Source organism: Impatiens glandulifera, chromosome 1 (assembly GCF_907164915.1).
Source record: "Impatiens glandulifera chromosome 1, dImpGla2.1, whole genome shotgun sequence".
NCBI lineage: Eukaryota > Viridiplantae > Streptophyta > Magnoliopsida > Ericales > Balsaminaceae > Impatiens > Impatiens glandulifera.
In genome coordinates this window covers 140589720-140606391 of record NC_061862.1, presented here as the reverse complement: position 1 = coordinate 140606391, position 16672 = coordinate 140589720, and the positions used below count along the sequence as shown (strand labels likewise).

At 31.9% G+C, this 16672-nt stretch overlaps 1 protein-coding gene across 1 annotated transcript; it reads left to right on the top strand.

Annotated features, from left to right (window-relative positions):
* The first annotated feature begins 14456 nt into the window (after positions 1-14456).
* LOC124945552 (histone-lysine N-methyltransferase family member SUVH9-like) lies at positions 14457-14921 on the top strand. The gene has a single exon (XM_047486009.1). It carries the CDS (start codon positions 14457-14459, stop codon positions 14919-14921), a length of 465 nt encoding a protein of 154 aa, XP_047341965.1.
* The last annotated feature ends 1751 nt before the right edge of the window (positions 14922-16672 follow it).

Genomic DNA, 16672 nt, shown 5'->3' with positions numbered 1-16672 from the left:
CGAACTTGGTTCCTTAGCCTGGGCTATGGCACCATTGTTGTCACAATAGATATCAATAGGCATTGAAATGCTAGGAACAACACCGAGTTCATCCAAAAATTTCCTTATCCAAACAGCTTCTTTTGCTGCTTCACTAGCAGCAATATACTCAGCTTCTGTTGTAGAATCTGCTACTGTATCCTGTTTGGAGCTTCTCCAGCTCACAGCTCCTCCATTAAGGATGAAGACATAACCCGATTGTGACTCAAAGCTATCTCGGTCAGTCTGAAAACTTGCATCAGTATAGCCATATACGATTAATTTTTCATCTCCCCCATATATTAAGAAATCATCCTTGGTCCTTCTCAAGTACTTCAGGATATTCTTAGCTGCACTCCAATGTGCTTCTCCAGGACTTGATTGGTATCTGCTACACATGCTCAATGCATATGCAACATCTGGACGTGTACATACCATGGCATACATGATAGATCCTATGGCAGAGGCATAAGGGATCTTGCTCATTTTCTCAAGTTCATCAGATGTTTTAGGACACTGCGTCTTGCTGAGATATACACCATGTTGAACGGGTAAAAATCCCTTTTTAGAATCTTGCATCTTGAATCTTTTAAGAATCTTATCAATATAAATTCCTTGACTCAATCCAAGTAGCCTTTTAGATCTATCTCTATAGATCTTGATTCCAAGAATGTACTCAGCATTTCCTAAGTCTTTCATTGAGAAGCATTTCATCAGCCATTCTTTGACGGACTCTAGCATCGGAATGTCATTCCCAATAAGTAGTATGTCATCCACATATAATACTAGGAAATTTATCTTACTCCCACTAAACCTTTTGTAAACACAAGGATCCTCTTCGCATCTAATGAATTCAAACTCTTTGATCTTTTCATCAAATCGAAAGTTCCAACTCCTGGATGCTTGCTTAAGTCCATAAATTGACTTCTTGAGCTTACATACTTTCCCAACATAATTCGGATCTACAAAACCTTCAGGTTGTGTCATGTACACATCCTCTTCCAAAAAAAACCATTTAGAAAGGCTGTTTTGACATCCATTTGCCATATCTCATAGTCATAATATGCAGCAATAGCTAGGATTATCCTAATGGATCTAATCATAACAACTGGTGAAAATGTCTCATCATAGTCTATACCATGAATTTGTCTATAACCTTTGGCAACTAATCTTGCCTTGTGAATAGATTTATTTCCATCTTTGTCATTTTTGAGTTTGAAGATCCATTTGCACCCTTTGGGTTTGACCCCATTTGGCAAATCTATCAAGTCCCATACTTGATTTTCAAACATCGAATCCATTTCGGACCTCATGGCTTCAAGCCATTTATTGGAGTCTGGACCCATCATTGCTTGATTATAGGTGGAAGGCTCATTATGTTCTAACATAAGAACATCAAGGCTTGCATTTAAGATGAAATCATTATAACATCTTGGCATAACCCTTGGCCTTTCCGATCTACGAGTGGGTTCAACTTGTTCAACGACTGAATCCGGAATATGATCCACAACAGTTTGTAGATCCTCTTGTTCAGGTTCTTGGATGATCTGAGTCCTTATCCCTTCATAAGTATTTATCTCATCATTGACATCATCCATGACATCATCCATGTCATCTTGTTGTTGAGTTAGTTGCTCATCATCATTTTGACATGATTCAAGATGAATATTTCTCCCACTTGACTTGTTGGAAAGAAACTCTCTTTCCAAAAAGACACTATCCCTTGCAACGAATATCTTTTGCTGTGTTGGATTGTAGAAATAATATCCAAAACTTCCTTTTGGATACCCTATAAAGAAACATTTATCTGACTTGGGGGCAAGTTTATCTGTCTGTAAACGTTTTACATAAGCTTCACATCCCCATATTTTCAGAAAAGACAACTTTGGAACTTTTCCAGTCCATATCTCATATGGAGTTTTGTCTATAGTTTTTGACGGAGTCCTATTTAGTGTCAGTACAGCGGTAGTAAGGGCATATCCCCAGAAGGAAATCGAAAGATTGACAAAACTCATCATTGATCGGACCATGTCTAACAAGGTCCTGTTTCTCCTTTCAGATACACCATTTAGCTGTGGTGTTCCTGGGGTTTACAATTGTGTTACTATACCACAATTTTTCAAATGATGATCAAAATCATGGCTCATGTATTCACCACCACGATCAGATCGAAGTGCTTTGATTTTCTTGCCACATTGAGTCTCTACTTCATATTGAAATTCTTTGAACTTTTCAAAGGATTCTGATTTATGTGACATAAGGTAAACATACCCATATCTACTCATGTCATCAGTAAATGTGATGAAGTACTTATAACCACCTTTAGCTTCTGTACTCATTGGCCCACATACATCAGTATGTATTATATTCAATAGTTCAGTAGCCCTTTCAAAATTTCTTTTGAAAGGTGACCTTGTCATTTTACCCATCAGACACGATTCACATGTTATAATGGATTCATAATCCATATCTTTTAAAATTCCATCTCTATGGAGCTTCTTCATGCGATTCATACTAATGTGACCTAATCGACAATGCCATAGATAGGTTTCACTCAAATTATTTGGTTTTTGTCTTTTGTTATTTATGTTATATAATTCTGATTTAAGATCTATTTCAAAAATCCCATTATTCATATGAGCAGTTGCATAGAAAATATTATTCTTAGAAACAGAAATACACCCATTCTTAAGGCTAAAATCAAAACCATCATAATGCAATGCACCAACCGAAACAAGGTTCTTGGTAATACACGGAACATGATAACAATTATTAAGTTCAAATGTTAAACCGGAAGGTAGAGACAGACAAAAAACTCCTACAGTAAGTGCAGCAACACTTGCTCCATTTGCAACGCGCAAGTCTATCTCCCCTTTCTTCACCCGCCTTCTATTTCTTAGTCCCTGCACATTTGAAATAATGTGAACACCACATGCTGTATCAAATACCCAAGTGGGACCATTATCTAATGTATGGACATTGGTTGTCATTATATCAATAACATAAATACCTGAAGTGGAACTCACAGTTCCGTTCTTCTTATCTTCAAGATATTTGGGACAGTTTCTCTTCCAGTGACCCTTGGCCTTACAATAAAAACAATCATGTTCAGAAGCTACTCTTGGCTTCTCATCACCCTTGGATTTTGCAACTTGTTTACCTTTTCTTTGGTAATTGTTTTTATTCTTAGCCATTTTCTTAAAACCCTTCCCACTATTGACATTCAGAACTTCCTTCATCTTGTCATCAGTGATATTGCCTTCTGCATTTTTAAGCAGGTTGTGGAGTTCATTTAGATCATGCTTTAGTCCATTCATATGGTATTGCATTCTAAAAGGTGCAAAACCATCGTGTAAGGATCTAAGAACGATATCCGTGGCCAACTCTTGGTCATAAGGGGTCCCCAAATCTTCCATCCTCTTGAACAGCCCAGTTAGACTAATCACATGAGGACTTACGGGTTTCCCTTTCACAAGTCTGCTATCAAGTATAGCCTTGTGAGTTTCATATCGTTCAATCCTTGCCTGATCCTGAAACAGAGTTTTCAGCTCAGTTGTGATGGTATAAGCATCGGAACTCAAAAACCTCTTCTGCAAATCAGGTTCCATTGCAGCAAGCATTAAGCAAGTGACAGGTAAAGCCTTAGTTTTCAATTGGGTTGCTGTTGCCTTCTCCTCGTCAGACGAGGTATCAGTCACTTTTGGAATAGGGGTAGTAAGAACGTCCTCACGTCCCTCGGACCTCAGAATTATCCTCAGATTCCTTTCCCAATCTAGGAAATTAGTCCCATTTAACTTGTTTTTCTCAATAATGGAGCGCAGGGAGAATTTCAAACTATCGTTTGCCATGATCTACAATATGTTATTTAAATACAACTTAATTAGTTTATGTATTGACAATGCAAACACTTGTGATAAACAATTTAACAGGAGTGAATGCGCATTTTATTCAAATTATTATAGTTCCTTTCTGAACAAAATGATTCCAAGATCCCATTTGATAAAAGTCTAACGTACTTTTGCACTGCCTTAGACCTTGTATATTCAGGGTAAGTAAACAATATTTACTAATCATAACTTCTTTATAATTCTTGGTTGATAATCTAAATCCAATTTAGAGTCATCCCTATACCTCAAGATCCAAGACTTGGTATTGGTCTCTTGTTGGGTAAAACCATATCAATGTTTATGAATCCCTTATATAGATTCACCCTCAAGAGTATACAGTAGAGGAAAGACACAATCGCTTTTGCGAAACCCATCTAACCAAAATAATACCGTAAACTGCTTGGGTTATGATGTGGAAAGGTATTTTCCCAATTTCTTTAGGAACTAAAATCTTTCATTGGTTTTATTTTAAAAGTGAAAAAAATAGTTATAAATAAAACCAAAACAATGTATATTAAAACATGTAATCTTTTCTACGGATCACTATCCTTCAAGGTTCAACATGTAGTAACTTTCAAGAGTATTAATCTTGAACTTGCATTTTCTTTTCTTAACTTTTGAGAAAAAGTAAATAATATAAATCATATTTATATATTTTAATTCTAAACAAAACTTATTATATTTCATAACAAGATCAATTAACTGTATATTACGAATAATATCATCATATTATAATTAATCATTAACTTGTTAGATTATTATTCAGATTGCATCAAATAGTTCTATCAGTTTATGCAACCTGGCTCTGATACCATTGTTGTTTTTGATTAGGTATATGTGCGGAAATTTTAGATCTAATCTAAAATACCTAATCATTGATATAAAAGCATAACTGATAGAATAAACATACAACTTGAAATGGTATACCTTTGATGCGTGAATTTGACAGATCTGGTTGATTGGATCAGGATCAGAGCCCCACTTGTTGCTCCTCTATTTGGTCCACACGAGTTCCAATAGATCCGGTTACCGTCGATTGCTAGATCGTAGGATAACCAAAGGAAACAATCTGATTGCTTGCTTTCAGAATCAAGAGCACCCTTTGTTCTAAAGAACTTCTCTCCAGCTATAGAAAAAGGGGGATGGGGAAGTTTTTGTGTGTCTCTTTGATTATCGAATAATCATCCTTTTAAATGCCCTTCTCACCTAGGAAAATTTATTTCCCTTTTAATTGTCATGTAAGAAACCTTCCACCTTCCTTTTTGATAAACCGTAACATATTTATGACAATAAAATATGTTATAATTTTATCTTTCATAAATATATCCTCAATATATATATTTATTTCTTTCTTGCTTAAACGTCTTTAACAATATCTAATATATTGTTTATCCACAAAGTTACTCTTTTATTTCAAAATAAAAGGAATAATATATATTACTAATATCTAATATATTAGTAATATAATCATTCTCATTTCATCTATTGGTAAACCCTATATGTGTGACCTCGTAGGACCCAATTATAATAGCTGTAGATATTACCCTATTAATCATAGTTGGCTTCTAGCAAAGCACTACGACTCCTAAAATAATTGGATTAAATTAATTTTCTTAATTGTCCTATTCACATTTAGTCATTGCACATTGAATTAAAGGACATAATTCCTTCAGGATTATCTAGGTATAGTGCAGTAAGGATGGAAAATTAAAAGAGTGGAATTCATTAACACATGGAGAAGGGAGGTTTTCAATGACTGGGTAACAAAAAATAGGCTCCAACAAATAAAAGGGAGATGAAACCAAACTTAAACCAATCAATTTTGCCTTTTGGTTTCTTGAAAGAACCATTCTACTTCCATGAAGAAAGAAATGAATTTCTAAGTTTTGCAAGTAGAAAATAAATAAATCTTAAAATAACCTTTTGTTTGGATAAATAAATAAGACAATTTATCTCTGAGCTTATATTACAGGTAACCATTTACCATCTAGTCAATCAAAATAAAAGAATAAAAGATAGTCTAATAGTATCAACAAACATTTAAAAGGATTTCAATGATCTGCAACAAAATCGAAAAACAAATTATCTGGAAATTGAACTGAAAATTTTGCGTAGGCAAAAATTGTACGTTCTCTAGGACGAGTGACTTTCAATTAAAAAAAGACTTATAAGTGCGGTGGAATAAAATAGATCAATTTAGAGAAAAAAACAATTAAGATGATAAAAATAAATAAAAAAACAAATAGACTTAAATAAAAAAAATTGTTTATGCAAGCACAATCAATTTGGGCGTCAAAATATGTTTTTTATTTAAACCGATATATTTTCTTTTTCTTTCTAGTAACAAAAAGATTAAATAAATTTAGGAGCATTTTGGACCAGCAAGTCTAATAATATCATATAAATTTTACAATTATCATATGTTTTTTCAATGTCAAACTATTACCAACTCTGAACATTAATATGATATAAATTCTCAATTAGATTTGTTCTAACTTAAATTCTGAACATTACCAACTCATGAACTCAGTTATTTTGCAATGATCACATAAAACTCTCGGTTTTTCTCCTTCAAGAAAAACCGAGAGTTATATAGAAAACTCTCGATTTTTCTTGAAGGATAAAAACCGAAAGTTTTCTATAAAACTCTTGGTTTTGACCTTTCAAGAACAACCGAGAGTTTTTTTTATATAACTCTCGGTTTTTCTCTCTGGTATCTAAACCGATAAATTTATGATATATCTCGGTAAACACCCAAATATATTTTCCTAAAGTGACAATACCGACGAATGCTGAGTGTTACCCAAACTTTCAGTATTAGGTTTATACCGAGAGATTTATGGTCATTACCGAGAGATTATACTCTCGATTTAGACCCCATTTTCACCAGTGAGTCTACTAGCCTCACTTTTATATGAAATTCATATTTACTATGATTTTTCGATATAGGACATCACAAAAAATATATAAAAAGTCTCCAACTTAATTTAATTGTTGAGTTTGTAAAAATAATGTATAGGTCATCAAGTTTTGCAGTGTCCCTCCAATGAGTTGTTACACATATGTTTTGTTTGTCAAGTAACTTGGATTTGTTACATTCACATATCCAACAAATTGGCTAGCTAAGATGATTTAAGTTATTGCAAAACCTAAAAAAAAGAGTCACTATGGATCAAATGGGTGCATACGAGGTTTATGACGAAACCAGCATCTGGACCTGCAAAATTCATGAAGGTATGAGCAGGTCTCTAAAAAAGATTCTTAAACTAAGAAGAGATATTGCAGATCTTTATGACATCCGGCTAGGGGACGGAAAAGGCACTCTATTCTGGCACGACCCCTGGTTTGAAAACTAGCCTTTCATCCACAAAGAGGAGTTTCAAAATACCCGCATCAGAAGGGACTGCTCAGAAGCGAAAAATAGAGACATTAACACACGGAAATTGGGACTCACTCCTGAGAAAAAATCCAGAAGGACAGAGGATACTTGATCATATAAGTAACATACAACTACACGACAAACCGGATATTCATGAATGGAAAGCTGAGGACAATGGGAAGTTGGTATCGAAGAAAATATAGGAGGTAACCCGGGAAAAAGCACATAAGTAGAATGGGCTCCTCTTGTATGGTCAACGAAGATTATCCCTAGACACCAGTTCATCCTATGGCTCGCCTTCTGGGAAAGACTCAACACTCGTGATCGTATCAGCAAGTATATGAGCATCCCGGACACAAACTGTCTTTTTTGTAGAGGAAATGAAGAAATCATAGATCACCTATTCGGGAGCATCTATATTGCATTAGAGCTTTGGGACAGATTCTATAAAAGCCTGGAGCTGATCAGTTTCCCAAGCGAATGGAATGAAATCAAAGATGCAACACTACTCAAAGCCAAGGGAAATAGATTTGCAACAAGCGTGTTCAAGTGCGGCTTTGGAGCAGTGGTGTATAACATTTGACAAGAGCGGAATGCAAATGTATATGACAGAACCCGCAGGAGCGTTGAAGAGTTATGGAAAGATATTGTATCGGATTGTAGCGCCCTCGCGGAAACGTGGACAATAATTCCAAACACGGAGCAGAATTGGAATATCTGTAGGAACTGGAATTTATCGTTTTTTAAACTCACTATTGAAAGCATTGTAATCAGATAATTCATTTACGTTTTTAGCTTTTTAGCTTTTACTCTGAATGTTACGATTTCAAAATCATTCTAGGCCTGTCTAAAATGATCTCTTAAACTCTTGGTTTTTTTTTCCATTTTTGGGAATTTTTAATGTAATGACGCTAAGTCGTTTTTCCCAAAAAAAAATTAATAAAGAGCGAAAAAAAACAATAAAGAAGTCTAACAACAAAATCATGGAAAGTAAATTATCAATTTAATAAGTAAATATTAAAAGCACTTATAATAAGATTTTCTGCTATATTATTCAACAAACATATATAAATGATTGAGCTAAAAAGGTATAAAAATAAAAAAGCATATACATATGAATTTCTTATAATGATCAAATGTATAAGAAGGGGCGAATATATAAGTGTGGGTGTCTTTTCATTATTTTATTTATGTAATAATAAACTAAACATTTGAAGATTTCATGAATTTTAAGTAGTTTTTAAATTTTTTTAAAATAAATATATCTTGATTCCAAAAGATAGCTAAAGGGTTTTATTATACTGTTTTGTCCATACTAAGTTGATACAATTTTCTAAGTAAAATTTACAAAAATAAATTCAATTAATTGAAGGGGAGAGGAACTTGAACATATTCAAATAAATCTAAAGATAGATTTGGATTAACATGCCCAAATTATCTTTTTTATTGAAAAAATAAGTTATTTCTCTCTACAAAATTATGAATCTGACTATAACATTGAGTTATAAGTTTGCACATAATTATAAATATTTATAACATAATAAATATATTTAAAATTAAATTTTTTATAACAATTTTAGTATTTGGGAAAGATTTTGTAATACATTGTAGTAGAATTATGTATAAATTTTAAACATAAAAGATAGGAAAAAAAATATTGAGTTAAGTAGTGAAGAATCAAAGGAAGGAAATCGAACCAAAACTATTAGGGTGAATACAATGGGGATGAGATATTAGAGAAAAATCATAATCCTCTTTGAAACTTGCCGTAGAAATCATCGGAATTCGTTGTTGGTACTCGCCATTCATCGTTGTGCAATCGCGTGTCGTGTAATCGTCGTGTCGTGCAATCGTTGTGCCTTTCATTCTTTGTGTCGTGTTGTGTCGTGTCGTACAATGACAAACGTCTTCTTGTGCATTCGATGTGTCGTTCAATCAATGTGTCGTGCAATTGATCTTTTTACTTTGCATCGATCCTGATCTCTTGGAATATTCAAGAATACACTCTCGATTACGGTTTTTTCTATTATCATCTTTTAGGGTTTCTTTGCTCTCATCATCAAAATGTTTTTAAAAAAAATACATGACCTCTACTTCATGTCGTTTAAAAATGACTCAAATCTAAAAGAAATCCTAGAGAAAGGGCATACTTACATAGGATCAAATAGAATGAAGCTGAAAAAGTGGTCAGAAGAGATGAATCTACAGAGCAGACCAAAGGAAACGACCCAGATTTGGTTCAAGCTTTGGAATATTTCAGCCCACATGTACAATGCTGAAGTAATTAATCATTTTGCATGTACAATTGGGAAATCATTATATATGTACCCAATAACTAAAGGAAGAGAGCATTTGTCCTTTGCTAGAATTAGCATTTAAGTGCATCCTAAGAGTGTCCTGCCAATGAAAATAGCAATTGTGGATAAGAAATGAAAGCACAATGTCATGGAGATCTCTTATGAATGGAAACCAAAAATGTGTTCTTTCTGTAATACTTTCATGCACAATAAATGTGATAAAGCTAAAGAATAATACCAGAAACCAAGAAGCAAAAAGATAAAAGATGAAAATAAAGGAGGGTAAACTCAAAGATTAAATAGTTATAGAAGAAAGCAAGAATGATCTTGGAAAAAAGAAAAGCAGTTAAAAATTGCTCAAATTGTTTTCATAAACTATCGGGTGGTTCTCACAAACTGTTCCAAAAGATTTCTCAATTGTAGCCCACAAGAACAATTTAAAAACTTTACATCAAGTGGTTCTTCAAACCATAATAAGTCGTTCCATCTCATCCATATTTTATGTCACAAAATGTTATGAGAGTAAGACCCAACTTTTTGTGGTTTCTCGAACCACAAAAACTGGATGCAATTTGAACTTGGCACTAAGTATGCTAGAGAAAAAGGATCAAAAGCCAACATTCTATCTTCAAGGCCCAAATTTTTTCAAACATTCTTTCAATTTCAGCATCTCCCAAGTCACCCCAATAATGATCATCATTTTCAACGTAGGTTGCCTTCATCTTCTCTCGATCATTATACACAATGGAGACATACAAATGAATAAACGAAGAACATAAATTATCATAAATTTCTTCATAAAGATTGTGTTAAGTTAAAATATCTAATTAATTATAATTGTATAAATAAGAACTTACTTGTGTTAAATTAACCTCGTGCACATTAAAGAAAATCGGAAAGAAAAGTTGTCCCGTAGTTGATCAAATTTATCATTTGATCAAATCCAGTATTTTATAAAAGACGCTTCCGATTTTATCTCAAAACACAGTATTTTACATATCGGTTTTATGTATGAGACGCGTTGATATTTTATAACTTCGGTATTATAATAAAGCGTTTCTGGTTTTATAGAACTTCGGTATTATAATGAAGCGTTTTTGGTTTTATAGAACTTCGGTATTATAATGAAGCATTTTCGGTTTTATAGAACTTCGGTATTATAATGAAGTGTTTCCGATTTTATAGAACTTCAGTATTTTATGGTGTGCATCCGGTTCTTATGATATCGGTATTTTATCAAGAGGCGCAACCGGTAGTTTATCAAAATCGATTTTTGGATAAATATCTCCAGTAATTTACCAATTCAGTCTTATACTAAGCGTCCCCGGTACTTTATCACTTTGACTCTACACAATGCGTTTCCGTTAGTTTCCAAGTTCAGTTCTTTGGAAAATCGCTTTCTTGTACCTAAACAATCTTATCTTCCGAAAACATTGTAATCAGATAATTTATATACATTTTTTCTTTTATTTAGAATGATACGACTTCAAAATCATTCTAGGTCTGTCTAGAATGATCTCTTAAACTCGTGGGTTTTTTTCCGTTCTTTGAAAAATTTTAATAAAATTATGCTAAGTCGTTTCCCCCCCCCAAAAAATTCTTTTGACTAACTTAACAATTGATTCATCGTACGCTTATTCTCCTTGAAAATTCTCTAGGAAGATTGGAAGTGGATATAAAAGCAAGTGAAAAACATATTTTTTATAAAAAAAAAATTTAGTGTTTAATTTATGTTTTTATAATTATATAGTAGGACATTTTTCTTGTCTATTTGTTTCTGTAAGTTTATTTAATATTTTTTTTACTATATAGAAAATAAAACATATCGATCTCAATAATATTAAAAATTTACTATAATTAAAATTACAATAAAAAATATATATAACAATCTAATAATATTCCAACTTATGTTTTTTGATGAAGAGAAACCATGTATTAAAAAAAATATATTAATGATATATATTTACAATTATAATAAAAATATACAATAATTTTATAATATTTTGAGGGGACTTCAAATTTTGTTTTTATATGAAGAGAAACACTTGTTAAAAAAGAAAACATTAATGATTTATATTTAATATATATACGGGAGATATAATAGGCAATTCAATTAGGGTTTCAATTGTGGCCGCTTTAATATATATATATATATACGGGAGATATAAAAGGCAATTCAATTAGGGTTTCAATTGGTGGCGGCCGTACGACGAACGGTGGACAAGACTGGAGTCGCCGGGGCTGTGGTACTCCTGAATCGAGTGGTATGTCTTCTTTCATGCATTTACCTATTCTGCTTCTTGACTATGTGATTTGTGTATGGATCTGGAGATTATTATTCTTGAACTACCATTATAGATTATGCAAAGAATGAATATATAATATAGGTAGTTTTCTTTGGTTGCTACACTTGATATCTAGGAAAACACAAAAGCATACCTGAAATCTTAAGAATCAAATGTGTTTTCAAACAAGATTGCTCCCACGAGATGAGTAATCAATACTACTAATAAAACATTAACAAACTCCGGAAGCACCTCGAATAATTAGGAGTCTACACTTGGTTGAAGAGATTCTTATTCACTAACTCATAAAGATCCTTAGCCAAAATGAGATTCAAGTTAAGCATCAAGAAGGTGAACTTGTGGAACATAACTAGTCTTCCATTGGAGGGTGATTTGGAGTCAGAATGTTAAGCAAAGTTTGTTTTCAGAGAAAGTCAAAATTCTTAACAAGATTGAGGAGTAGGTAGAGATAGAGAGATAAATCAATGATACAGATAAATTCATATAAAACTAGTGGCTCTCTTAAAAAAATTTAGAAATAGATGCAAGGCCAATTTGATGGGACTTGCACCCAACTATCTTTGAATTTTCTTTCCTGATTTAATTTGTAACTTATAATTATTTAAGTTGTGGAGTTAGAATGTTAAGCATCAAGTATGTGAACTTGTGGAACATAACTAGTCTTCCATTCAAGTTAAAAAATGAGATTTGGTTGAACATTGAATATGCTTAATGTGGTTATGTATTTTCCCATTGAAGAGGATTAAGATGTGATAAGGGAGATTCATACCTCAATGAAAGATAACTTGCTTTATTAAAGGTATAATTAAATTGTGGAGTCAGAATGTTAAGCAAAGTTTGTTTTCAGAGATAAATCAATGATACAGATCAATTCATATAAAATTAGTGGATATCTTTAAAAAAATTAGAAATGGATGCAAGCCAATTTGTGCACCCAACTATCTTTGAATTTTCTTTCCAGATTTAATTTGTGCACCCAACTATCTTTGAATTTTCTTTCCTGATTTAGTCATGAATAATGGAAATTCTTTCTGAGTTTAGGTGAGAAACTTTAAATTATTGTCTCGATTTATAAGGATATCAATCAATTTTTTTTTCCTTTTAAATGTTTGTTCTATATTTGTGCACCTATATCTGGTTATTTGAAGTATCTCTATATAGAAATTGTGTAGAATCTCAATTGAATTTTTAAATGCTTATTTGTTTTATGTAACATTGTATGCGAATCAATTATTTTGTTTCTAAATTTATTTAATATCGACGTGGACCCAATTATCTTTGAGTTTTTTTTTTTGTTTTTTTTCTCATTTTGTTTGAATTTTTTTTCTAATTTAGTTTGTAACTTATAATAATTTTATATTGTAGCTTGTATTTGCACAAAAACAGACTAAGGAAAATCTTGTAAAGTCACTATTTTTCAGAGAAATCTAAGTTTTGGCAAATAAATAATTGGTTTTGCACGCGTAACTTTCAGTTCAATTTCAAGAGTCAATCTTTCATTTGTCTTATAATATTGAAATCAAATTTAAACCGAGGGTAAGAAAAATGAAATTATTGATTCTATTATAAGGACGTCAATCATTTTCTTTAGTATCCTTTTAAATATATATTTTAACTTTGTGCACCTAAATCCGATTATCTGACATCCCTCCTAGTCATTGTATAGAAACTTAATTGAGTTTTTAAAATATTTGTATGCTTATATGTTAGGCAAAAATGCATTAAGTTGATTAAATTGATCATTGACTTTATATTTTTTTTCTCAATTTCTTTAATTTGGCTTCATTATCATTCTTTCTTTGATTTGGTCTAAAATTTGGTCGAATATCATGGAAATCATTTCTGAATTTAGAAGATAAACTTGAAATCCTTTTCAAGTGTAGTGTATTGTTTAAATGAGATTAAGAACTTGAAATTATTGGTTTAGAAGGATATCAATCATTCTCTTTGGCTTCTTTTAAAAGTTTGTTATATCTTTGTGCACTTCAATCTGGTTATCTAAAATATCTCCAAATTCAAATTGTATAAAAACCCAATTCAATTTCTAAAAGCTACATTGTTTTAATTCAATAAGTTGATTAAAATGATCATTGAAGGACCATATTGTTTTGCTGCTAAGTATTTTTAGTTTAAGTTCTTTTACTATTATTATGTTATTTCAGTTTATTACTTATTTTTTGAATTTCAATTGGCTTAAACCCATCTCAACCAGCCAATTTGGTATACATATGTAACCATCTAACTTCTTGAAAAAATATAAGTTCCCTAAACTATTTTCATATAACAATTCAACCACCAAATATAAGGTATATTGTTTTGCTGTTAAGTATTTTTAGTTCAAGTTATACTTCAATGGTGTTTAATAATTTAGATAAATAAAATTCAAATTTATTATATAATAACTTGTTGATTTTGATTGACTAGATGGTAAATATTTCTTGTACTTTAAATATAGCCACCAATTATATTATTTAGTTGTTTCCAAACTCCTTTCGCAAATCACATTTGATTTAAAATATGTATTTAACAATATTATATTATTTAATATCACGACTGTAATGTCAATTGTATGCCTTTGTATGCCAAACCTTTTGGACATTACGGTCGTGATATTTCTGGTGGGAAGGAAAAAGTGGCGGTTCTTATATTTAACGATATAGACAGTGATATAATTGGGCCAACTTTCTATCCTACATCACTAGTGCTTTATTTCCTCGTACTGTTAGTTTTACAGTTGGCTGTGACTGTGTCCGTGGCTGTAATGATAATTGTGTATGTGCTTAATGGAGGTGATTTTGCATTCGATAATCAGGGACATCTGGTGAGAGGAAAGCCTGTAGTAGTTGAATGTGGTCCTAGTTGTCGCTGTCATCCAAGTTGCAGAAATTGCGTATCTCAAAAAGGATTGAGATACATGTTTAAAGTTTTCAGGTCTATTGAAACGAGCTGGGGTGCTAGATCACTGGATCTGATTCAAGCTAGGTCTTTTACATGCGAATATGCTGGAATCGTTCTCACAAAGAGGCAATCCTAGATATTCTCAATGAATGGAGGAGATAATTTAATACATCCAGATCGGTTCGGTAAGAGATGGATGGAATGGGGCAATTTGTCGGGTACTATCCGTCATTGGATTTTGCTCTTGATATTTCAAGATCCAAAAATCTGGCTTGCTATATCAGCCGTAGTCCTAATCCTAATATAATGGTACAATTTGTGCTATAGGACTACAACAACTTATATTATCTACGCCTTATGTTATTTGCATTGGAGACTATCCCTCCAATGCAACCTCCAATGCAACAGTCGACTCTTGATTATGATGTGGCTCAGACTTTGTTTTGATCATTATGGTGTGGCTCTGTCACCAGCACGTTCCGGAGCTGTTACGGCTAGCATCACAAGTTCTTATGCTTGTGTTTTGTCCTTTTATTTGTTTTTGTTATTTCTTTTGTATTCTCAAATTAGTTTGAGTTTATTGTTTTATGTTTTGTTCTCAAATTAGTTTGAATGTCTAGTTTTATATTTTTATTGATATTTTCCGAATGTTTAACCGTACCTATGTATTTCGGGTGATACTTTTGGTTACGCGTTGTTTTATTACTTTTTCATTATTGCATTTACTCTTAACAAAATAAAAAAATTTAAAAAATTGTTTGAGCTTTTAATCTTTGTTATGACCATTCATATTTTCATCTTTGAAGTATAAAATTGTAAAGGGGTTATATCAATTTTTATGAATTTTGGTTGAACTATCAAACAATTATCATATAGAACTATTTTCAGCAATATTTAAGATGCTAAGAATGTTGTTATCATTTCCTATTTTTAGGTCTGGCCTGGAAGGCGGTTGTATCCTTGTTTCTTATAAATATATGAATTTAACATTAATGTATCGGTATCAAATTAATTAGGTGTCTTGTTTTTCTTGACATTGTGTGAAGATTAATGTATCAATATCAGATTAATGTTTCTTTAACGTTGTGTGTCATATTGTCATGCACGTGCTAAATATGTTATTCATTGACCTATTTTTTAAGTTGGCACAGGGTCATTAAGCATGCATATACATAATATTAATATACCTATAAATATATTAAGAATTAAGTTTTTTAATATATTTTTTGATATTTGTTTTATAAATAATATAATGTTCAATACATATTTTAAATCAAATGTGATTTTTAAATTTATATGTTTTTCAGCAACTATTTTTTTTGTTAGTGATATATGCCTTTTAAAGAAATTGTAAAAATCCCTATTTAGTTAGATGTTTAAGATTCATTATGATATGATCTTATAATTGCATTACTTTGAACATTATTCATTTCTTTAAAAAGTAAAATGGTTCTTACAAGAAACCAAAAGGTGAAAATAATAGTGAAAGGGGTCGATTGGTTAAGCGCATTGCCAGACGGTCTTATTTATCAAATATTTTTGTTTATCGATACAAAACATGTGATTAAGAGATGTGTGTTGTCCAAACTATACCAATATCTTTTGCATTCCTTAACCAATTTTCAATTCAGTGAGACAAAATACCCCAACCATAACTTTTTCACAAACTGTATTAGTCCAATGCTATTACGCCTGGACAGATCAAAAATCTTATCATTTATGATTAAATTTATTAGTCAATTTCTGGAACATATTTTCAAGTGTGTATTGTCAAAATATCTACAACATGTAATAATAAACATGTAAATTACTAAGATGCTTCAAGATATCCAGCATGTAAAATATTTAAAACTTGGCTCAGACATTCCACTGGTACGAGTCTAACTT

Bases quoted from the DNA above. Each gene is read 5' to 3' on its own strand.
- LOC124945552 (XM_047486009.1), top strand. From the start codon at position 14,457: ATGCCTTTGTATGCCAAACCTTTTGGACATTACGGTCGTGATATTTCT.